The 24,275-nt window shown below is 48.5% G+C and overlaps 1 protein-coding gene across 3 annotated transcripts; it reads right to left on the reverse strand.

Moving 5' to 3' along the window:
* Positions 1-511: 511 nt before the first annotated feature.
* On the reverse strand, positions 512-23,371 carry TSC22D2 (TSC22 domain family member 2). Of its 3 annotated transcripts, none has more exons than XM_015872133.2 (4): positions 20,802-23,371; positions 8,235-8,306; positions 2,679-2,730; positions 512-1,940 (listed from the first exon to the last, which is right to left on the reverse strand). In XM_015872133.2, the coding sequence occupies exons 1-4, from the start codon at positions 22,769-22,771 to the stop codon at positions 1,680-1,682; spliced, it is 2,355 nt and encodes a 784-aa protein (XP_015727619.1). In that variant the 5' UTR covers positions 22,772-23,371; the 3' UTR covers positions 512-1,679. The 3 variants fall into 3 exon arrangements, with proteins under 3 accessions (XP_015727619.1, XP_015727621.1, XP_032302548.1); XM_032446657.1 differs by having other exon boundaries at positions 1,877-1,940; positions 8,198-8,306; XM_015872135.2 differs by lacking the exon at positions 8,235-8,306 and having other exon boundaries at positions 20,802-23,370.
* Positions 23,372-24,275: the final 904 nt, after the last annotated feature.

Raw genomic sequence — 24,275 nt, forward strand, 5'->3', positions numbered from 1 at the left:
GAGGATGCGGCTCCGCGCGGCACCGGGACGGGCTGGGAACGAGGACATGGCTGACACGGGACCGAACAGCGGCTGCGGGCACGAGGAGCGCAGGGCGGCCGAGGGACGATGCCCGAGAGCGGAACCGACCGCGGGGTGCGCACACACAGCTCCGCCTGCTGCACACCCCGCACAGCACGGCACGATATGGCACCGCACAGCACAGCACAGCACGGCACAGCACGGCACAGCTCCTCCCGCTGCACACCCCGCCCCGCCCCGCCCCGCCGCGCTGCCCCCTGGCGGTTCATCCCGCACACAACTCGGTGATGCTGCCGTTCCTCCTCCCCGCCGCGCGGTGTCGCCGCTCCGGGCCGCAGTCCCGCCCCATCCCTTTTCCCGCTCGGTTCGGTCCGGTTCCTCCCCCGTCCCCACGCTCCGGTTCCGCTCGTGCTCCCGGCGCAAACACCGGCCGCTGTCGGAGCTGGTTCCGAAACGTGCATTTAACGGAAGCACTCGGTGCACGCCGCGCTCCATCTGCATGTCGCATTTATTAAATACATTAAAATCTGCAATGTAACAAAACGTTTCCTGCATACGAAATTCAAACACCATTTAATGAACAGAGGATGGCTCACGTCACCGCCACCAGCCCAGCGCGGCCCCGCGCCTTGTTCGCCTTGTTCACAGACTGATCCACGTTACAATAAGAGTGTGCTGGATAAAAACATGAGGTACGAGAGTGGTTCGGGGGAACAGGTCATGCAGATCATGCGAGACAGCAAAGAAAGTGTGAATGAGGAAACACTAAATAAAAATACATAGAGAATGTGCATCGTAAAATAAAAAACCAACTCAATGACACAGCTTCGCTTCTTTGGTTACAAAGGAGGTTGAACAATTTCACAGCTTTTTATTCCCACCCAAAAAAACCAAAACAACCAACCAAACAAAAAAAACCAACCAGAAATGACAGGAAATGTCCCAGAGCGGAGAATCGCGGCCATTTCTACCAGGAAATAGGGACAGAAAGGAGCAGTTTCTTCATCCAAACAGCCCGTCCGTGTTATTGTGTTTTGGGGCTGGTGCCCAGCCCTACGGACACACTGTGCTCTTCATACTTACACTCTATACAACATTTACATTCCAGCTGATCTTCGCTACCGTAAATAAATACCGAGGGTGAATTGCCATTAGTGTTAGAAATCTGCCAGGATCCTTTTTGTTCAATTATTGCCTACGGGTTTTCCCTACCAACGCAATCCCGTCTATCGTCCCACCGACACACACAGATAGCAAAAAATTCAAATAAAAAAGAAAAGTCCTGTGACATTGTTCATCAACATAATGAAAATAGCAGCCCCGTAATAAATAACACAACGTAAATGAAACTAACGTAGGCAAATGGGACTAATGTGGAGAGGACGGCAGCTCCCGGGGCCAAGCGACGCCTCTGAACACGGGCAGGATGGAAGCTGCCCCGGCCATGGGAGCAGCCCCCGACTGCACAACGGGAGCAGACCGCGCTGAGCCACACGTGGGGGAGGGAAAGCTCAGGTGGGATGATTGTCTAATACTGAGAAGGCCAAACACGCGACAGAAGCATGGCTACTGCTTTCATATAAAGTGGAAGGAACATCAGTGGCACACGAGGACAGGCTGCTCTCGGGGGTTCTGCTTTGAAACGAGGCAGGAAAGCTTTACGCTGAGGAGACATTCGGCTGCTGCGGAGGCTGTGCTGGCTGTGCAGGCTGCGCTGTCACCACCGGCGCCTGCAAAGTGCTACTGGGATTGGCCTGTTGGGCTGAAAGTTGGGATAACTGGTCGTTGTTTGAGAGGGATTTCAACAGTGCGTTCTCTCGTTCAAGTAAAGAGTTTCTTTCGACTAATTCTTTTATTTGTTCCTTCAGAACTTCCACTTCTTCTCTCACTGCGTACATCAAATGGCTTTTCACCAGATCCTGCAAAGAACAAACCAACAGTCACACCGCCTGCAGGAGCGCCTCCAGCCCAGCATTCAGTTTGCTGCTTCCACTGCAGCAAGCAGGAATAATGCTGGGCAGCCAGAGCACTTCTGACAGCATCTAAAAACTGGAGCTCCAAGGACGAGTAACACGGCTGCTCAGCTCAGTATAAACACCAGCATCTTCACTTCCAGCACTCAGCAGTGAGCTGTGCACACAGCAACTCCACACACCTACAGCCACCGCAACCCAGCCCCCTCCCCGGCACACAGCACACAGCTGGAGCTGGGCAGCATGAAGGAAAGCATCAGCTCCGACCCGAGCAGATGAGGTGGGAGCCCCATGTCACACAGAGCAAACAACACAAAATCAAACTGGATGTAACTGAGGCTGAATGCAAAAACACGGCACAGAGAAGTAACAAGTTAGCTGTGAATGAACCTCACTAAGAGCTGTGCTATTCTCAGCACCCCCTGGAGCTCCATTAGCTTGTTTGCAGAAGTTTACACAAAAATTTGTTTTAAGTTGCTGTAGGACGAATAATGCAGGTGAGGAGCTCTTACAGCAGAAGTTAAAACAATCCAGGTTTGTGGCTGTCCCAGTTCTTCATGCTCAGAACTCTTCCTCCCCCCCAAGCAAAGCTCTGTCTGACCCAACCAAAAGGATATTACAGACATAAGGAAAGACAGCACAGCTGGGAGTGTGAGCTCAGCCACGAGCTGGGGCTTTACTTACCATTGCCTGTTCTATTTTGTTGTCAATGGCAACAACACTTGCACCAGACGCGCTGTAAATATAAGCAGAAAACTTTGTTAGAGCATTACTGCATTGTTTGGTTCCAACTCAGCACCTGCTGGCACCCACAGGATTCCTTCAGCATTACTTCCAAGGCCAAAGCCGCAGTGTCACACATCCAGCACACAGCTCTGCGCCATCCCCCAGCACACGGAGCAGCTGGAGCTCCTACGTGACACTGCTCCTTCACTTTAGCGCTGCTCAGAAGAGACGTACGACGCCACAAGCTGCACAGTGCACTGGAGCAAACAATAAATTACCTGCTTTCATTCCCTGCCTCATCTACCAGCTGCCTTTGCTGGGGAGGAAACGGATTCATGGGATACTCACGGGGTCTTCACCTCCAGCTTAATTTCTGCTGAATTGTTTCTTAAAAGCACCGAAGAAAAAAGTTTGACAGTGTTTGTCCTCCGACTCCACTTAAAGATTACTTCCTATAAGAAATAACCCCATCAGCTCTGCCTCTACAGCTCTACAAGCAGCACCAGCTGACAGCAGAGACGTGCCCACGTGTGGGGCTCCAGGACAGCTCTGCACAGACAGATTTCAGTCAGTTCTCAGCAGATTGCATCTAACCGTCTGAATGCACTGCATGCAGTCAGAGCAGCCGTACTGCACCACCTGAATGCACTGCATGCAGTCTGAGCAGCTGTAACTGCACCATCTGAATGCACTGCATGTGCAGTCTTGAAGCAGCTGTACTGCACCATCTGAATGCACTGCATGCAGTCAGAGCAGCCGTACTGCACCACCTGAATGCACTGCATGCAGTCTGAGCAGCCGTACTGCACCACCTGAATGCACTGCATGCAGTCTGAGCAGCCGTACTGCACCATCTGAATGCACTGCATGCAGTCTGAGCAGCTGTACTGCACCATCTGAATGCACTGCATGCAGTTCTGAGCAGCTGTACTGCACCATCTGAATGCACTGCATTGCAGTCTGAGCAGCTGCTACTGCACCACTCTGAACTGCACTGGCAGCAGTCTGAGCAGCCGTACTGCACCGTCTGAATGACTGCATGCAGTCAGAGCAGCCGTACTGCACCATCTGAATGCACTGCATGCAGTCTGAGCAGGCTGTACTGCACATCTGAATGCACTGCATGCAGTCGAGCAGCTGTACTGCACCATCTGAATGCACTGCAGGCAGTCTGAGCAGCTGTACTGCACCACCTTGAATGCACTGCAGGCAGTCTGGAGCAGCCTGTACTGCACCACCTGAATGCACTGCATGCAGTCTGAGCAGGCTGTACTTGCACCATCTGAATGCACTGCAGGCAGTCTGAGCAGCTTACTGACCACTCTGAATGCACTGCAGCAGGTCTGAGCAGCTGTACTGCACCATCTGAATGGCACTGCATGCAGTCTGAGCAGCTGTACTGCACCACCTGAATGCACTGCCATGCAGTCTGAGCAGCTGTACTGCACCATCTGAATGCACTGCATGCAGTCTGAGCAGCTGTACTGCACCATCTGAATGCACTGCAGGCAGTCTGAGCAGCCGTACTGCACTGTCTGAATGCACTGCAGGCAGTCTGAGCAGCCGTACTGCACAGCTGCAGCACTGCAAAGCAGTGTGACACAACAGCTCCATAGTGTTGAAGTGCACCTTTAAATCCCACATTACAGCAATTGAAGCCTTCCTGTGTTCAGACCGTTTTTCAAGCCACACTACTGAAACACAAAATAATCACCTTCACCTCCCCAGAGTCAGACCTGTGGGGCCACAGAGGCGTTCCCCACTCTGCACACTGAGCTCCCCATACGGAGCAGAGCTGCAGCCCATCTCAGGGCACACTGGAGCAGCACACTGCCCTCCCACCCCACCTCCCTGCAATCCCACTGCACTGGCACAGGGCTGCAGGTGTGGGCTGCAAGCAATAGCTGCCAACACGCTCTGCACAGAGCGAGCTGCTATCAGCACGGTGCAGCCATGGTACAGAAAGCTGGCGTGCAGGAAAAGGCAAAGTTTGCAGCCAGGGTTGGAAACTTACCTCTTTGTAAATACATAACACTCACTGAAATCACACTGTAAGGGAAACCTGCTTATGGCTTTCTACAGTGAGTATCAGCAGCATGCTCAGAAATATTAGTTACACACAGCAAACCAAGCCCAGCTGCTGGAAGAATACACTGCTATTTGGTCCATTTTATCCAGGCTCACAGGAACACCAGCGCTGATCACTGCACACAGAGGGAATCAGCTTCTGAGACTGAGAAAGGAACAGCCTTCATTGCTAAACCAACAAAGCCTGTACTCCATAAATAAAATGCCACGTGTTTAGCAAGGAAATTGTTGCAGGTGACACAGGCCCAACTTCAACAGCCCTACTCAAATGATGTAGCATGGGAAACAGGCAGGGAGATGTAGAACTCCCAGCCTCATCTCAGCACTCGGGTACGACAGGCTCAGCAAGGTGTGGGGTGCTGGGATGGATGGCTTGGGCACTCAGCAGAACTGGACAGGAAAGGAGAGGAGGTGAGGCAGTCCTTTACATCAAGGAAGGTATGGACTGCGTAGAGGTTGGTCACAGTGATGAAAGGGCTGAACGTCCCCAGGCAAGAGGCAGAGGAAAGATACCTTGGTAGAAGTTTGTTAAGGACAATCCAACCAGGACAAAGAAGCAGATAAATATTCTATAAGCAGCTAGCGGAAGCGTCATAGTCAGTAGAGCAGGAGGAGGGAACTCAACACTAGAGAACACAGGCAGCAGATCATCCTGAGTGCCTTCACACCACACACGGACAAGAAGGAATCAGAGCCCATCAACATGGATCTGTGAGAGGTCCTACCTGACTAACGCCATCTCCTGTGACGTGACCCACTCTGTGGATGAGGAAAGGCTGCCAAAGCTGTTTCCTTGAACTTCAGCACAGCACTGATACAGATTCCCACAGTGTTCTCCCACAGAAACTGCCTTGTGGACAGACTCCTGTTTACCAGGTAGAAACCCAGCTGCGTGGCTGGGCCCAGGCTGTTGTGAATGGAGTCAAACCCAGGCAGCAGTACAGGCTGGAGGCACTGCCAGCAGTGTGCCCATGTGGCCAGGAGCATCCAGGCCTGCACCAGAATTAGTACGGCCAGCAGGACCAGGGAAGTTCTCAGCCTTGGTGGGACTGCATCTCAAATACTTATGCCCAGTTTGGGGTCCCTCCCTGCAGGAAGGATGCTGGGCTGCTGGAGCACATACAAAACAGCTCACAGGCAGCAGCCGAGGGAGCAGAGCTGTTTAGGTTGGAGGGGGCTTCAGGGCCCCCCCACGCTCTCTACAGTAGGCTGTACCCATGTGGGTGCCTGTCTCTTTTCTCAGTGACAAGGTACAGGATGAGAGGGAGTGGCCTCAAGATGCACCAGGGTAGTGCAGGTGGGGAAGGATTCCTCCCAGGATGCGGTCAGGTACTGGGATGGGCTGCAAGGGGCATCCTGGGGGGCTGAGGCTGCGTGGGCTGAATTCCCAGCCCCAGAGGTACAGTAGGTACCTGCCTTCAGCTGTAGCTCTATTTAAGGTACCTGCCTTGAGCTGTAGCTCTATTTAAGCTGCAGCTCTATTCAAGCTGCACAATTGTTGGGTCTTCTATCAAGCAAACAAGTACCTGTTTCCCCAGGACAAGTAAGCTTTCTATAGTTTTACATGAAGCTCTGAAGATCAATTATTCAGAACAACATAAGAATCGGTCTCAGAGGCAACGCGTGGGTTATTTTATCCCAGAATTCTTTAGGGGAAAACAAGACCTGTATCAGTTGAATCAGTTTGAGGTTGGGACAGGGATGTACAATGTGGCTCCTCCATAGTCTTGATAAGGTCAAGCTGCACTAACAGAATAAACCACCTTTCCCCCCTGTGTGAGGGCAGTCACCTCGCCCATTGCCTTCCATGAGAAGCAAGCGGTCAGAAAGGATCGAAGCCTTGATATTTGTGTTGTTTTTAGAAGATTTCAGGTGGCATTTTAAGACTTTTAATTTCAAATCAGGAAAGTTCCACCTGAAAATAAGCACCAATAAGGCTGCAATCAAAGCACAAGATGTTAAGCTGGCCTTCCTCCTCAAAGGGGAGCACCTCATCTGACAGACAGGCACAGCACAGGGAGGAGAAGTCTGGCACAGCCTTCCATGGGGAGACCTCATCCAACTCACTGCTTTCATGAGAAGCATGTTTAGCAGCAACACGCAACGTACACATCTCTGACTGCTCACATGATGGGAAAAATCCACATCCGGAATTTACATTGTGAAAGTTTAATCTTCATATAAAAATGCAGTGGAAGCTTCATCATACCTCCTGGAATTCAAGTTTACCAAAAATAATGGCTACATTTTAGGAAAACCCACCTGAAGCTCCTGTTTTTCAATCTGCAGGTCCTTACAGTGTGTTTCACAGCTACAAAGGCCGCTTAAACCCCAGCACTAACACAGCCCCCCCCACACAGGGCAGCACCAGCACCTCGTGCTTCATGCACAGCGTTACTTGGTACAGCTCCACCAACAAGGAAGATGTGCTTTTCAAACCCTGCCCAATGCCAGCACTCCAACAAATCCCAGCAGGATGCATTAGTATCGCATTCAGCCAGAACTGCACCATACACAAATTACTGCCAAGCCAACTTTGAAGGATTCAGTTAAGTTTTGGTGAGGTGAAGAGCCTTCTCAAGTCAAATGCAGCCATTACAATGACGACATCGTTATCAGTGCTCAAATAACTGAACAAAATCTGCATTCCACAGAGCTCACTAAGCAGAAGTGTCGTGACAGGCCAGAGCATCACAAAACATGGAGTCACAATCACTAGGACTTAATGCTGACAAAAAATAAACTTTAAAAATCATTGAAGTGTGGGGAAGAACCAGCTCGCAGCTACTGATGAATTAGTAATGCGTCTCTGACAAGCCATAACTACAGCAAATACAACTTTGTTGCACCTCATTGCAGTTTCTCGCCATGAGCTCAATGCCAACACAGCAGCTTTGCTTCCTCCTCATCTCTTGTGATGGGTCACATTTGTTACTCACCTGGCTTAACTGAAGCACAATACGTGCAAGCCACAAAGCTTCCTTCCCTTGCACCAAGCCCAAAGGATTTCAGCTTCATCAAAATCGTGTTTAAATACAACATTTTCACACCTCGTTTTCTGAGATCGCACTTAAGAGCCACAGCGACAGTTTCATTTCTTTGGTAAAAGGAAGCTGTGAACATTTTAGTGAATGCCAGCTAACAGCTGAACAGCATTAAACTCTTTCAGTTGCACATTGTGTGATACATGCACAATGGAAGGAAGAAAAAAAAAGTCATAGTATTTCAGACTTGTTCAGTTTTGAGCTTCAGTTTAAATATTTCAATTCCATGGCTGCTTTCAGACTTCTAAGCTGCAGAAGTGCAACATGAAGCTCTGAAAACAAGCAGCACTTCTGTACAAATGAAATGACGAGAAACTTGCATAGAGCAAAGCTGTTCATGCATACCTCAGCACGTATGCATTCCATATTGAAGCATTCATACCTATCCCAGAAGGGCTTTGACTCACGTAACTTGTTGAAATGGAACGCTTGGTAGAATGCAGTAGACGGATTCCTATGAGATCCAAGAATCAAACAGAAATATTGAAAATGGATATGGAATAAAAATGCCAACTCTTATTCTGCCTGCTTTAAAGAAAGTGAGCTATCCAGACAGGTTACACTGATGTCCGATAGTCAGAAGAGCTCAGTGACCAAAATCCTTAATGTTTCTATGGGTTTCCATTGAAAACACACCAATTAAAAAAATAAAATAAAAATAATAATAATAATTAAAAAATCATCCCCAAGCCCTACAGATACTCACACGATTTCAAGTTGCTTCTGTAAAGCAAGGTCTGTGTTGTAGCTGTTACTGAAACACCTCCTAGCACGCCTCCTGCAGGCATCTGTGCAACTAGAGCTACATATCCTAGATTCAAGGACACTCTTCACATTTCCCATAGTATTTCACAGAAAGTCTCTGCAAACAGCAGAGACCCAGCATTTCTGTTCCATTTCTAATTCCACTTCATATTAGAAACATAAGAGTTCTTTGACTGGGCCTCCGAATCAGAGCTGCACACATCACATTCAAGCTACAGCAGATTAAGTAACAATTGCAGAACAAATCTAGTTCAGAGTGGAAGAGAACCCAAGGCAGTGCTATGTCTGTAAGCACTCCCCACAGGGTGCCTTGCAGCCAGCCCACTGCTGCTCACAGCACAGCTGGGCACTGCCAGCCCGCAAAGCACAGACAGTAACTGCTCTGAGAACCAAACACCGCAGCACAGACTCTGCCACTCAACTCTTGTGACAGCCCAGACCCTCCTTGCTCAGAGACATTCACGCCACAGATAGCAACGGTACCAACAGTGCAATCTGCAGACCACAGTTATCCAAGGACTCATCTGCTGGGTTGTTGCTTACAGAATAGGAAATGAAGCAGAAAGACAGAATCCCTCACTGCTAGCAGCTGTGTCAGAGCATTACACTTAGGCTTTAAAAACTCTCCTTCCGACACCACAGTTTATCCTTACAGCAGAGAACCCACAGCACAACTGCAGAACACGACTCAGCAATCTGCAGAAATGACACTGGTAGCAGCATTTGTTACCACAGGTTTTAAAACAGAAGATTACACCAGCATTAGAAGCACAGGTACACAAAGAGAGTACTTCTTAAATAACTTGAAAAGAGCTGTTTAAAGTCTTTCCATTTAAGAACATCAAAGCAGCAGCATCATAACAGAACTTTGTCTGAAGCTATTTGCTTCCCAACCACTTTCCAAGGTCAATAACGCCGTGTATCAGCGATGATCAGGATTCATTTTCTTGCAGTGCTTGTTGCTCTGTCTCCTCCCTTCACCCTTCCACACGCACTGAATTCAGCCTGCAGCCTGCTACAGAAGTGGCCTGGTCAAGCTGACAAATACCATGCTCTCCAGTTGGAGATTCTTATGTTTTCAGAAGATATTATTACATGTGTGACAGTTAACTAATGACAGGAGAGCAGTGTGCAGTAACACAAAAGATAAAGGGCATCTGAGTGATGCAATGACAGCACGAGAAAGCAACTGGCATCTGCAAATAAAACAGCCTTCCTTTGCTTACAGGGAAGATGGGGCCCAAGCTCTCCTAATTCACTCATGTCAGAATGTGAAAATTCTCTTCCTCGGACAGCAGCTGTAAACAGAAAGGCATTTATCTTCCAAGATACATTTACTTGCAGTATACAAAACCCTGTTGCTATTGCTAGGTATGAATAGTTGTGGCTTCCAACCACAGGGCCTGTCTTTCATCCGAGCTATTTTTACCCCGATACCCACTGCACAGTGTACTCCTACTATACTTAAGAGAGTATCCAGAAAGGTATCAAGGTTTCTTCTTAAGCTCTCACTTGTACACCTTGCTGTTGAGATTTTTTGGTACAGCCCAGATCATTAAGAGCACTGTTTCTACTCCATAGCTAGATTTTAGCAAGGTATTAATAGAGGGAGATGCACTACCTAATAAGTAAGCCTGAAGTGGTAACATGAGTGATGCCTGATGTGCAGGCCTGAGCTGACATGGTTCAGTTTTACCTATTTATAACCACGTTAAAAAGCAAAGGGTTAGAGAATTACGAAAAGCTCTTCAGTTTGATTAATTACTGAGCAAACTGCAGCCATGTAACAGCCAAACTGTCAGCAGCTGTTCTGACACTGCTGTATCAGGCCTGGGACACACAGGCAGAGCCCCCAGCCCCAGAGCACACTGCAGCTGTGGGCCCCAGTCCCAGAGACCGCCAGGGGCAACCAGCACAGGAAGATTAAATGTTCAGACTGTATCCTACTTTGAAGAATGTCTTAGCTTCTCCATGAAGTCCTACAGGACACACCGTATTGGTTTCCTCTAAACACTCCACTGTTACTGTTTCTAACCAGTTCTAATGTGACACATGTTACCTAAAGTTAAAGGACAGCAATTTTATCAGTTCTCTGACTACTCATAGCAGCAAGCTTCCCTTTAAAGGGAAGTCTAAACCATACCCGAACTCTCCCGAACACTTAGAAGCACATCCTCCTATTGCTGCTAATCACAACAAGCATACGCTGAATTCAAACTGCCTGGAAAGCTGGCAGAACTTCAAGCACCCAGACAGATGCCTCCCACTGAAAGAAAGGCTCTGAGGCACAGCCCCGCTGACACGAGGCCTTTCAGCTGCTGCGCTGCTGAACGAGGAGCAGCGGAGCTCCCACACAACCAAAGGGACATTTGGTGGCCAGCAAAGGGCAGCAGCTGAGGGCTACAACCATAGAACTCCTGGGCTCTAACGCACCTTCTTCAGAGTGGCAAAGAGTTCCCACTACACCAGACAGCTCTGTCTCAGTATCACTGGCTGTAACACGAACAGGGATGACAGAGAAGACAAAAAAGGCTCAACTTCTACCTTTGAGCGTGAAGAACACAAGGCCAGCAGGTCAGACAGCCATGTTCAATACCTCTGACAGAAAACAAAGCAAAGTAGAACCATCCACTATTGAGCAAATCAGAATTAGGGAACCTAACGTCAAACAAATTCCTTACGAGAAAAAAAACCGAATAGGCCTCATAAAGAAACAATACACGATATAAGCATAGTATTATAAAATTAGCAGAGCATTTAATGCCACGTTGCATGACATTTCTGTAATTAACACAAAGAGGGTCCAACTGATCAACTACCCTGCACGTGTGGCTCTCCAGGGGATCAGCGGGAATGAAGGATGCATCAAACACAGCTCTGCAGTGTCTCCTCCTCTGAGTTTGTTATGGGGTACTTTAATCCATAACTTGGACAGTGGAGTACAGACCATCTTTACAACTACAGATGATCTGCAAGCACACAGGAGAGCAGGAACAGAATTCAGGAAGGTCTTGCTCGATTGGAGCAATGGTCTAAAGTGAAAAGGATGCAATTCAATAAGGATAAGCATGAAGTAGCAACAATCAGCTGCATTAAATATAAACCACTGAACGAGCAGCTGAATGCAATTCCACAGAAGAGAACCTAAGCTAAAAAAAACCAAAAATCTTGCAGAAGTACCAAACTTGCAGTACTACTGTGCTACATGGAGGTATACACAAGCTAGATGAAATCCTGTTTTATTTGGCCCTCCTGAGTCCATACTTTAGATTTCACGGACAGTTTTGGATACAGACTGTACCCAAAGGACACAAGCCTACCAATGCTCAGCTAGGACCACAAGAAGATGCGTTACATTCTTTTTCTTCTGTTAACCAGAACTGTAAGTACAAAATTTAAACACAGAGGACGGATGGAGGACAACTACAGCCTCAACATAGTTTAAAGTAGCAGATATGAGAAATTCTTCTCCTTGGCAGATGAGTATAATCAGAGTACAGACATCATGGGTTCTAACTGCAGAAAAAGTTTAAAACTAAAGATGAGATTTGGTTTCCAAATAAACAGTAAAGAACAAGGAAGACCTCTTACAAGAATGGTAGAACTCCAATGATTCCAGAAGAGATCAAGCAGCTTTTGCTCCAAAAGGTCTCTACCCTTTCATCCCCCAGATCAGCCCATACAACCACCCCACTTGAGACTCACAATATCACTTGTAAGAGCTTTAAAGTTCTTCCTCTGAACCAGATCAACTCCTGCAGGAGCCAAATGTAACTATGAAATAGCATAGAAAGCAGTAAAGAAAGAGGTTGGTTTATGTTCTGAAATCAAGATGCCTTTCAGTTCCGTTGTACTGTCTTGGTGAGGGTTTTTTGGGTGGAATGCAAAGGGTAAGCACTCTAAAGCAAAGTTTAATTGCACAGTTCAGACAGCAGCAGTAAGCTTAAGAATAGAATGTATTAGTAAAACATCTTTGTGCTCCTAGTTTTAGAAGGCCATTAACCATGAAGTGATGCTCTTGCGTCAGAAGGATGGAAAATTCAGCAAGCTTCTAGCCTCTTCATTCTTTGCACAAAAGTCTATAGGGACCTGCCAACATGCCTGTAAATACAGGTGTTTAGCCACATTTATCAAAGCAAAGAAAAGATGCTGGTATATCTTGTACATCAACATTGTTCATACAGCAGCAAAAGCCACTCTGAGAAAAAAAAGCAACTCAGAGAGTCCAAAGATCAAGTCAGTAAGCAAACACATTCAGCACCTATGGAATGGCAGGTAGTAATTAACAGCCAAGGGACATTAGCTTAATTTTGCTTAAGAGAACAATCATCTTACACGAATGTGACTTTACTGTGGCCACCAGTAAGGAATTCAAGTAACAAGGAAAACTGATGTACAGCCACCAGTTGCCCAAGCTGATGCACACTGCTGGACAATAAGCAGCTGCCTCCTTGGTTTCTACAGGTTACACAGATGAGATACAGCGGTGCCCAGCAGCATCTGGAACACAAGCTGGTTTATAGCTCAGTGTCGTACTGACCATCAGAAGGCTGCCCTTAACTCAGTTACCAGCTACAACCTGTGACACTGACTGATCACTGCTGGGTTTCAGATGAAAACACACAGGGTGGTTTATTCAGGAGCCCATCCCAGGGGGCTCAGAGGGGTTGCCATTCCTTAACAGTAGCTTATCAGGGAACTCCGTGTGAAGTTTATGGTATTTCAAGATTATGTTTAACCTAACAACAGAATTCCTTCTCCACTCCTCTGTTAACAGACATTTCATTTATACCTCTTCCTGCAACCTTGGTCCAATGGCATTTCCTACAAAACACAATAACCAGAGTACAAAGCTCACATGAGAGACTTTCAAAACGTGTGGCAAAGTCAAGGTGGAATTAAAAAAGGAAAGGAAAAAAAATAATCAACATTAAAACTCTATTATTTTGTGCTTAATTGCACAGCTCAATTGACACACTTATTTAAAGCCATTCTATTTGAAATATACACCCTTCCAAAGCAGAAGGCACCAGAGAGGTGCACGCAGTTTCAGGAGCACTGTGAGTACAGCTGCTCACTCAGCCTGCACAGCCATCACTGGCTGCCAATGCTGGAGGGAAGGCATCCTGCACAGCTCTGACGTCTGGCAGAGGCAATGCTAGGAAATCAGTCTTAATTTCTTAACTGGTTACAGTAATTTAATATATTTGATATCGATATGTCTGCTGTTAATACAGAATTCCTAAGTGTAAAAATCAAGACAGGCTCCTTTATTACATACTCCAGCTAGTACAAGGTGTTCTTTAGTGCAGGCATTCTATAAACATTTGCTTTACATAAGCTAATCAGAACAGACGCCTCAGGTGCACCTACACCGAGCTGTCCACTCATGTCTACCGATTGCTGCTAGTAGTTCCAGGCTTTCTCTAGTGGGCATCGCTTTGTCACTCCTGTCTGACACATGTAGATACACAACCAGCACAGCAGTGTGAGAAATGGGACACTTTTGCTGATTTCATTACAACTGTTGAAAGCATGGGGGAAAGCATCTATGAAGGAAGAACTACAGTTGATTTATACTGGCAAAAATTAATGGGGGCAGTGGAACACCACACTTTCCATACCCTGGGCCTTGGAAAATAGCAGGGAGGCACCTTGCCATAGGACATAAGTAATGGCATTCTGTAACCGTGCTAGGTTAACAATCATTATCGGAGCCAGCTTTACTGAAGAGTTCTAACAATATATTCTGATGCAAGTACTGAATTCTTATTATGAAAAAGCAAAGACCCATCTCTTAAGTTTCCATTTAAGACAGAAGTAGTTTGAAATTCAATGAAATTCCACTATTCCTTTTACACTAATTCAGTTCTCAATACATAACATAATTACCCTGGTTTCTAGTAAAGGCTACCCTAAGAAGCATATAGAATCTCTGTCTATCATGACATTTATTAGCAATACACAAGGAAGTTCAAGAAAAAGTCCATCACTTCTCACCCAAAAAGATGAAAGACAACTGCTGTGCAGCTCAATGACTCCTGCACGTGTCCAGAAGTGAGTGAAGCAGGTGGAGGGCGGATGGCTGGGCTAGATGATCTTAGAGGTCTTTTCCAACTTTAATGATTCTATGATAAATGCAGCAGAGAGCATCTTCTTCCACAATCAAATACTTACTGATCACCTGCATTAAATGACTTAGCTGACAAAATTAGCCATCAGTTGCTATAAACATCATCTATACATACATAAACACCGAATCATTTAATTTAGAACACATGCTCTCTGAACTAATTTTAATAATTATTCGAAAAGAGCTTCATCAATGTAGCTCTCTCCCCCAGAAAAACTCACCGAAGCTCCAGGCAGCCAGAGGTGCTTTTCTGTTCCTTTTACAGGACACCTACGACAAACGCAGGTCACAGCCCACATTAAGTGGCCAGTGCATGCCTCACAGAAAGGGGTTTGTGAGAGTCAGAATCGTATTGTTTATGACAAGGTTGAGATAGAAAAAAAACCACCTCACCTCCCAGAGCTTTCTCCCTCAGAGAAGGACCAGCAACAAACCTATGGCACACGGTCCTAGCCTTGTTGATATTTTAATCAGAGCAGAACGCCCTACTTGGAAGTCAAGGCAGATTAGGTCCAATTACACCTTCCAACAACTTGCTAGCTAGAAGTAATCCCAAGAACTGCTCCAAAACAACATAATCCACCACCTTCAAGCTAGAGAAAACAGATTTTATTCTGTACACAGTAAGTCCCTACTCATGGACCAAAGGCAGTGTGAAGCAGGCAATGCCCACTGCCACCACCAGGCCCACCCTGACCACGCTCCTGGCCCAGCTGGCAGCCACGCAGCACCAAGGCTGGGCACAGTGCTACTACAGCCAGGCTATTTCTGCAGGGCTGCCACAGTTATCAGCCACAGTGAATTTTCACTATGTAAACTCACAGCTGCATAAAGAATAACTGGACTAGGTCTGTTTTTAAGCTTAAACAGAAAACAAGCGCAAGATTTCTCAAACTTGCTTTCTCACTAACTATAGTTAATCTTAATTGTTGTAGGGAGGGTACAGCACAGCGTGGTTCAGGAATCACTGAACAACTTTGCAGGCAGCTTCAAGTAACAACAGAGCAGAAAACATCTTCCCAAAGAGACAAATAGAGATTAGAAGCTGCCAGAGTCGATGGCAACACCTCACATCTCCCCGTGTCCCAGCAAGGAGCTCCTGCCACAACTGGGAACAGCCACAGAAGAGGCTGACTTGCCTCTGCTCAGGCACACCACGACAAGCTCAACATGAAGAATACCTGAGAACACTTACACCGTGTGAACAAACACCTCAAACTCCACCTCACAAGGGATGCAGGATCTACTATCTGCTCACACTGCACTGCAAGTGACTGTGCACATCTGAAGAATCTGTTCAGAAGACTGTAGTTCGAGCAGTCACTGCAGATCATTCTGTACTTACACAACAGATAGAGGAATAAAAGTGAACATACGAGGCCAACAATCTTCCAGAACTCATAGAATCATAGAATCACAAGGTTGAAGAGGACCTACAAGATCGTCCAGTCCAACCATCCTCCCATAACCACAAGCCACTAAACCATGCCTCGCAGCTCCTCATCCAGACGCCTCTTGAATATTGCCAGGGCAACTCCACCACCTCCCTGGGCAGCCATTCTGGTCCCTGACCACTCTGAGGGAAAAAGTTTCTCCTTATGTCTGATCTGCCCCTCCTCTGATACAACGTGTGGCCATAAATTAAAACACACTTCAGCAGAAGACGCTCACAGAATCCTAGAGAATCTTTATCAATTGTCTGTCAGCAAAGCTGGCATTCTGCAAGAGCAACAGGCACTACTAATCACCAGCCTCATAATCAAAGAAACACAGCTACCTTGAAGTGCAATGGGACAACATTTAAACACACCATACCATAACCAGGAGCAATTCCTTTTTGCAGCAGGGTCACCGAGGGCCAAAAGAGATTAACAGCAGCAAGAAACCCAGCCCTGGCAGCTCAGCAGCCAACCTGCTAAACATTGCAAAGTTCAACTTGGAACAAGAACTCCCAACACACTCCTATGAAGCTATGGCATTATTCCTGCCATACAAAACAGCATTCAGAGAAAAGCTATGAACACCTGCACTCTTCTGTAGAGGACAGAAGGAAAACCTCCAGCAGTGGAGCTGCTTGGACTTGGGTATACAAAGTACAGTGAAGATGGGGACAGTCAATAACCGACAGCAGTGCACTTCAAGTACTGCTCACTAAAACGCATTTTCAGAACACTGCCATTTTTCCTCATAAATATGCACCCAGGGCAACACAGAACAAGCTGGTGGCAAAGCTGCATTAATGCCTGTTCCTCATTTTTGCCCTTGTATTACACACAAGGTCTTAGGAGCTCAGTTCCCCACTTATGTTTATCAGCAACAATTAGTACACTATACACTATACAAATAAGTGACTTAACTGAGCAGAGAGGTGTGCTGTGTGGCTCTGCATAACCATAACCAGGCTGCCAGCAGTTCAGCTGCTGCAGCAGACATTCACAATTGCAGCCATTCATTAGCATTCCTGGAATACAGCCTGCCCCGCTCGAGCTGCTCAGATATCTCTGGAAAGTGATCGACACTCTGCTCCTTTTTCAGCACTCCTGGTAATTTCTTACCCCCAAAGTCTGCCAAGCATGTAGGAGGTTTGCACAAGCTTTCTCAGTAACATTCTTTCAACGCACACAACATATTTCCTTTCCCCCCAAGGGCCTAAGAAACAAAAGCCATGCACAAAGCCAGCTGGAACATAACACTTGTCAACTATGAATTTGGGCATATGGACATACAGGTGAAAGAAGAACTGACATACACTGACCCCGAAACACACTGCTACTGAAGGCCCACCTATCTTTGAGTCCCACTTCTGCCTGCGTTCACAGTATTTGCCAGATAACAAATTTAAAGAGCACTGCGAGGCTCACGGCTGCCTCAGAGAGCAGCATTTCCCAGATCCTTGAATGCTGCTCTTTATTCTAGTCATAGTCACATTTACAGAGGAAAATCAAGTTCAGTCACTCTGTAGATCTTTCATAATTAGTACAAGATTCTTCTTAATATCTTAGCAAATTAGTTGCATAAACTGAATACCACAGCTCTGCTTCTTAAATGATGTGCCAACGGTACTTGGTTTTTCCCCTTCAGACCCCACTTCCCTTCCACCCACCTTGGTAAGATTTCGCCATTACCCGATTCTGCGTCACTCAGCAGGTAACGGACTATTCAAAGCAGGAATATCAGGATTTCAAGCAAAATGCCTTGCAAAAAATTTAGTATTCCATCTGCAAAACAGTTTATCAGTCATGCTACATACACCTCCTCTTCTACCTTAGACAAAGAGCAATTTAGAACAGTAGGTGATCAAACAGGAACAACACAAAGAACTTTTCACAGACAAGAAGCTGCTTCTCGTAACAGATCTCTGCCACTCACTGCAGTTCTCAGTCTGCTTCAGATGAAGCCCCTTCTCAAACTAGTTTACCTTTAATGGAGTTCCTCTTCATATTCCAAATGGTGAGTGATTTAATAGATGAACTCGAGATACTTAGAGCTATATGGTATTCTTTCATCAATTTTAGAATGATGACCGTAAGATTCATCCATGCAAATTCAGTTCCAAGTATGTCACGAATGCTCAAATACAGGCAAAGGTGTGAGGAGAACTGCAGACACCTGCCTACACCAATCCACCTTCCTGCCATGTGCACATTAGGGCTGAAAGGAAAAGCACTTTCCACAAAATTTGTAGCTCTCAGGACCACAAAGTAAATCCTCTAACCAAAGCCAAGTGCTCACTTCCTGAACCTGCAGGCAGAGCAGTGACTCATGGTGAGCAAACTCCTATTGTGCCTTATTAGTGTTATCAGTGTCAACCCTCTGCCTATTAATGACATTTGAAGGTCTTCATTAACCATTTCACCACTGATTTCAGTCCAGAAAACTGGAAACGAGCCCATAGGAGTAATGGTGTGATTTAAACTTCTGGAAAGAAAGAAAAAAAAAAGACAAAAAGAGCAGGCAAGCAATGGTTTTGTAATAAAGCCTCCTCAGCAAGTGAAACAAACAGAGGTAAAGCAGTGCCTAAGAAGTTGAAATCAGTGAAGTCAGGCTGCTGCCTGAGGGGAGTGAGAAATAAGCTTGGAACTGCACCTCCTACCTCGTGTGACGTGTAGGCACGTCTCAAGCGAGCTCTCCTTACTTATCAGCATCCCTAAAGAAAACTATTCCGAGCTGGCACAGCCTCCCTGCCATACAGCTCCACTCTGTGCCACTGCAGTGTGTGGTGAGCCTTTATCTCCTGGCACAGAAGAACGGAACAGAGAAGTCTGCATTTCTCCAAAGATAACCACAAGTTGGTTCCTCTGCCGCACATCACACAGTGGCACGTACAGCAAACACAGCACACAGCAGCCGTTCCTGTTCCTCATTGCTGGCTCTCATGGCCACGCTTCCAAAAGCGCTTCCTTAGAAACTAACGCTGTACAGAACAATTCTGCAGTTCTTCAAAACAAAAATATACTACAAAAATTACTTTAAAAAACCACTGCCCAGGACGTGCTGCCCAAGGCCTGTTTCACCATTCCCCCCACAGGTGTCCCACCTGCTGCTAAGTTCTTATCATGACATGAAGTGATCCATTTGGCACAGTCACATCTGTGACTACTATTTCTACAAATATTTGGGATTACAAGCTATGCAAGATGAACATTAGCAGTTAAAATGACTAAAATTACTTCTCTTAATATATTGGGATGTTGAAAAATGACCAGTTTGAAATCAAACTTTTCTTTGCGCTGAGGTTTGTCAGCAATCTCCCTAAGGTAGGCACATCCAGCTGCAGCCTTACTAAGGCTGTACTGCTTTAAGTGGAGCACAGCTGCCCACAGCACTTCTTGTATGAATGCATTACCAGAGCTACTGCCCCAAACGCAGCATCAGAGCTGCAGTGAGAACAAGGCCAGCATCACCACAGATACAATTCTTGAGGCCTGATGTGTTTGAGGTGCCTTCCCCATCCTATTCCCCACCCCCACATACACAGCAGCTTTACTAGAAGTACTCCAGGAAATGCCGACAGCATTATCTTACAGCCTGACATTCTTCCCAGGGAGGGCAAGCCTATAGGACAACTTAGTGCATCAGAACCTCTCATAATGGTGTTATGGCTATTCTAAAAATAGGAGCAGGAGTACCCCACTCGTATTTTATTCCCCCAAATTGCAGTAAACACAGCAATAAATGGTGAAGCTTTTAATTCAGTGCTAAATACTGCTCTCCCTGGCAGCCCCTCCTGAAAGGCGCAGTCAGTTCAGAGCAGTTTCAGCCACCATGCCAAGCAACCTGCAAGGCCTGTGAGAACCTAACAACTGGGCACTCCCTCTCAGGCCCTTGGCCACTCTGCTCGTACTACATTGTAAAAGTCTGTTCCTATTTTCCAACTAAGAAAGTGTTTCTTTGAGGTTGTACTTTCCCACTGAGTCGACATCCTCACCCAGATAAGCAGAGTTAAGTGATATTCCTTTTGTTTAATTCAGAGAACTATTATCTGTAGACCTTCCACTATGTTAACACATCACATATATCCAGGTGCAAGTATTCTCCTTACTGACACAATACAAAATGAGAGTTTACCAGCAGGTTAAAAAGACAGGACAGTGCAGCAGCATGCCATGTCCTGCAAGGCCCCTCACCCGACAGCCCAAAGACAGCAACACACTCATCTCTAACAAGAGGGCAGCGCAGCAGCGGAGCACTACTTTCACCTTGCTGTCATTTGCCTGGTTCACAGTAAGCTCAGAGGAAAGGAGGAGCAAATAGACTTCCTCACACTGTGAGCAAGGAGCTGTAGGAGGGGTGACAGTTTCTAGCCCATCTTTGAACCAGAAATTACATTTCTTGTGCACTAAGCAGCTTTACAGCCACTTTCTGCCTGCTCTGAGAACAAGAAGCACAGAACAGTTTTCAGGCAAGCAGTGAATTGTACACTGCAAAGAAAACTCTAAAATTTCAGTTAAAACTTCTTGAAAATATGAACTCATAAAAGCACTGACAGTAACTTGAAGATTGTTCCCTTAAGAAAAAGGTATTTTGATAGTGTTATAAAATAATTCATACCTGTCTTCATCACCATCAACAGGAATAGATATGCCAAACACAGAGCTGGCAAGACTGTTCATAGGAGTACTTGCAGGTAACTGAAGAGGATTTGCTAGAGTGTCTGGAATGGGAGGCTTCACGAGAGGTTTAATTTCGGCCGTAAGAGAAAGTGATGGCTGAGGTAGGGGTTCCGATTTTCTTCTAGTATCATCAATCTGGCCTATTACAGATTGAGCAGGAGTCTGAAACTGTCCGAGGTTTGACTGTGGCAGATTGGTAGGTACATTAGGTGCACCTTGTATCAAGGAGTGCCCGACGTGCTGCTGCTGCTGGACAACAGTGGTACTTCTGCTGACAGAAGTGTGGCTAGGCAGCTGTGACTGGACCAGAGTAACAGGAACATTTGGCATAGTAACAGAAGTGGTAGACACACTAGGCACACTTGTACCGGGCACAACTGCAGGCACGTTCTGAACTCCAGAAACCACGGCATGGGGAGCACCAGGCATTCCAGACACTTGACTGCTTCCACTCATTTGATGCTGAGTCACAGATTTCTGTTGCACAACCCCTGCATGTCCAATTCCTTGCTGCACCACACCTCCTGGCTGCTGGACAGCAGTCTGACCAGCTTGTGTCTGGCCACTTTGCATAATTCCTGATCCCTGTGCAACTGCTTCGGCTGGCTGCGCTGGCACCCCCATCACCGGTGCTCCCCCAGGTGAAGGGCTCGGGCCGGTCACCTGTCCCACAGGCAGGTTGGAAGCCGCAGTACTTGGAACAGAGCCTGCAGGAGCCTGCTGAATAGCTCCTTGAGGCTGCATAATTGTCATGTGTTGCATGTATTCAGACTGACCAGAAGGTTGTGTTGGCAGTAGGTGCACTGGTGGAATCTGGGACTGAGAATAAGCAAATTGTTGAGGCTGAGTCACTGGTACGCTTGCTTGCTGCACCTGCTGCTGTGCCACAGGAATGCTTGGCTGGCCCATTGTTACGTTTGGAGGTGCTATACCTTTTCCATTGGGTCCAGCCTGAGCGACACCCTGCGTATTTACCTGTGGCTGTGATTGCTGTGGCACCATTATCTGCTGATTTGCTACCGAAGCCCCAGAAAACATAGACTGAGCAGTACTTTGAGGCATGGCCCCACCTATGGGTTGTTGCGACTGCTGTTGTTGCCCAATGACAAAATTAGGTTGCTGAAGAGAGGCCTGGTTCATCTTCTCTGTCTGGAGCAGCTGTGACACAGCAGCAAGGGAACTGTCAGCTATGGAATCAGGGCCATGTGCTGATGCTGGCACAGCTGAGACCACGACAGAACCTCCTGTGGCACCGAGCCCACTGTCCCTCTCTTGAGCAGCTTGCTCAAAGGTGCTGCTGTGCCTAATGCAATCTCCAGTCCTGCCCAAGACACCGCCATCAGAGTCCCGGTCATAATACTCCATACACGTCCATCGTCCTCGCCTGTAGGGTTCCCCGGTACCGTGATCCAGCTTGATCACCCTGAAACGTGAGCTGCACGCAGCAGCGGCCACTGTCTGAGCCATAGTCCCAGGTGCAGAGGGCCCCGAGGAGGGCAAGGCAGGTTGAGCACCACCGCCCGCAGCGCCAGCAGCTGGCAGGGGCACGGCAGAGCTCTTGGGCACAGCCCCCCCGTTGGGGGCTATCGCTGGTGGCGCAGCAGCTCCCCCGCCAGCAGCCGCAGCCAGCTGCCCATCCAGGAGGAGGTTGGGAGAGACGCTGCTGGGGGTTTCAGCCTCACCCACGTTGTTGAGAGTTTCTTCAGACGAGCTCCGCTCACAGACATCCTCGGGGCCGTAGTCGGTGGCTCGGGAAACGTCGAAGATCTCGGAAGACACGTCCTCGGTGCGGGACTCGTCCGGGTCGTCCAGGCTCTCCGTGTCCTCGGTGATGCTGCTGGCCACCTGCGCCGTGGTCACGCTGGTGATCTGGAAGCAGCTCTTCTTCTTGGCCGGCATCTTGGACATGCTTCCCCCCGTTCGGAGGGGCCGGGCCGGCCGGGCCGGTGGAGCGCGGCCCACCGCGGGCTGTCAGTGCGTGCGGGCCGACGGCCGGCCGCTCCCGTGCATCCTCCGGCGGGTTCCTGCGGCGGGCGTTGGGCCGCGGCGCTCCTCCCCTTCCTCCCGGCCGCTGCCGCCCTCCTCCTCCTCCTCCTCCTCCCGCCGCCGGGACGCGGCTCCGCCGGGCTGTACCTCGTGCCTTCCTGCCGCCCGGGGGAGGCGGGGCAGGGCAGGGCAGGGGGCGGCCGCACACGCGGACCCTCGGCCCGCCCCGCGCCGGACGGACGAGGACGAGGCCCAGGCGGCGCCGCGGCCCCCCGCCCTGCGCCGCGCTCTACCTGGACACCAGCGCCAGACGCATCTCGCTCGGAGCGGCCCCAGGCGGAGCCCCGGGCGGTGAGGCCGAGCTGTGCGGACCGAAGGAGGCCGGACGGGCGGGACGTGCCGTTACGTGCCGGGGGCCGCTCGGTCCGTGCGGTGTCTCCGCGGCGGCGCCGGCAGCGCGGGCAGCTCTGCCCCCCTCGGCCAAGATGGGGCTCAAGTTCTGCCGCGCTGCATGCCGGGACGGCACCACGCCCACACACGCTCGCCGCGATGACGTCACGCGCCGCCCGGGCGTTCGTTCCGGGGGGGGATGGGCTGCGGGCGGCGCCCCCTGGCGGAGCGGAGGAGCGTGTGCGGCTGCGCCGCCATGTAACGCGGCACCGAGTGAGGAGTGAGCGGGAGGAGACTGCGGGTGTGTCACATGGACAGTGTACGGCATGGCCTGAGCCGTGCCTCCATTGGCACCACGTGTCACGGTCCGTGTCATCCACCGTGCAGAGCATCATCCCGCACCATCCCGCACCATCCCCACACCACCCCTACACCATCCCGCACCATCCCGCCCCGCCTCCTGTCACAGCCCCGAGCCCCGGCTGCCCTCCTGCTCAGTGTGGCACTGCCTCGCAGCTCCTGGGCAGCCCCCGGCTCTCCCTGTCTGTGCCTATGATGTGCCAGCACCGTTTTCCTCCCTGCTGAGCGCTGTGCCTTCTGCCTGCCTTCCTTTGTGTAGCTGTGAGCCTCATCCTTCACTCTGTTCTTCTTTGTACTTGATCATCCCTTATTATTTCCTGCCTTCATATCCTTCCAAACCCGCCTTCTAGAATCTCTTTGTTCTGCATGTTAGCAGACGATGGGCTCACAGCGCTGTATCCTTTTTCCTCCTCGCTGATTTTCAATTCCTATCTGAGCTCCATTTCCAATTCTGGGCTCTCCTTTCACTCCCAGCGATGTGTTCTGCCGGGCAGCGCCTTCTGGAGCAGCTTCCCCAGGTACCCGCTGCAGAATAAAGCACATCCTTTATCTGCTGTTTGCTGCCATCTGTTTCCCTTCCTCCACCCTCTGAGTCTGCGTTCTTAGGATTCATCTTTCCTATTCAACCCCGACTTTGAAGAGGAAACAGACAATTCCCCAAACTTCCCCAACCAAT

This window comes from Coturnix japonica, chromosome 9, assembly GCF_001577835.2.
Source record: "Coturnix japonica isolate 7356 chromosome 9, Coturnix japonica 2.1, whole genome shotgun sequence".
Lineage (NCBI taxonomy): Eukaryota > Metazoa > Chordata > Aves > Galliformes > Phasianidae > Coturnix > Coturnix japonica.

What these genes read in the sequence shown, in the direction of transcription:
- TSC22D2 (XM_015872133.2), bottom strand. Translation starts at nt 22,771, where the DNA reads ATGTCCAAGATGCCGGCCAAGAAGAAGAGCTGCTTCCAGATCACCAGC. An exon ending in GTTGATGGTGATGAAGACAG is followed by an intron (nt 8,307 to 20,801) that starts GTATGAATTATT and finishes TGGATCTCATAG; the next exon opens with GAATCCGTCTACTGCATTCT. An exon ending in ACAAAATAGAACAGGCAATG is followed by an intron (nt 1,941 to 2,678) that starts GTAAGTAAAGCC and finishes TGTTCTTTGCAG; the next exon opens with GATCTGGTGAAAAGCCATTT.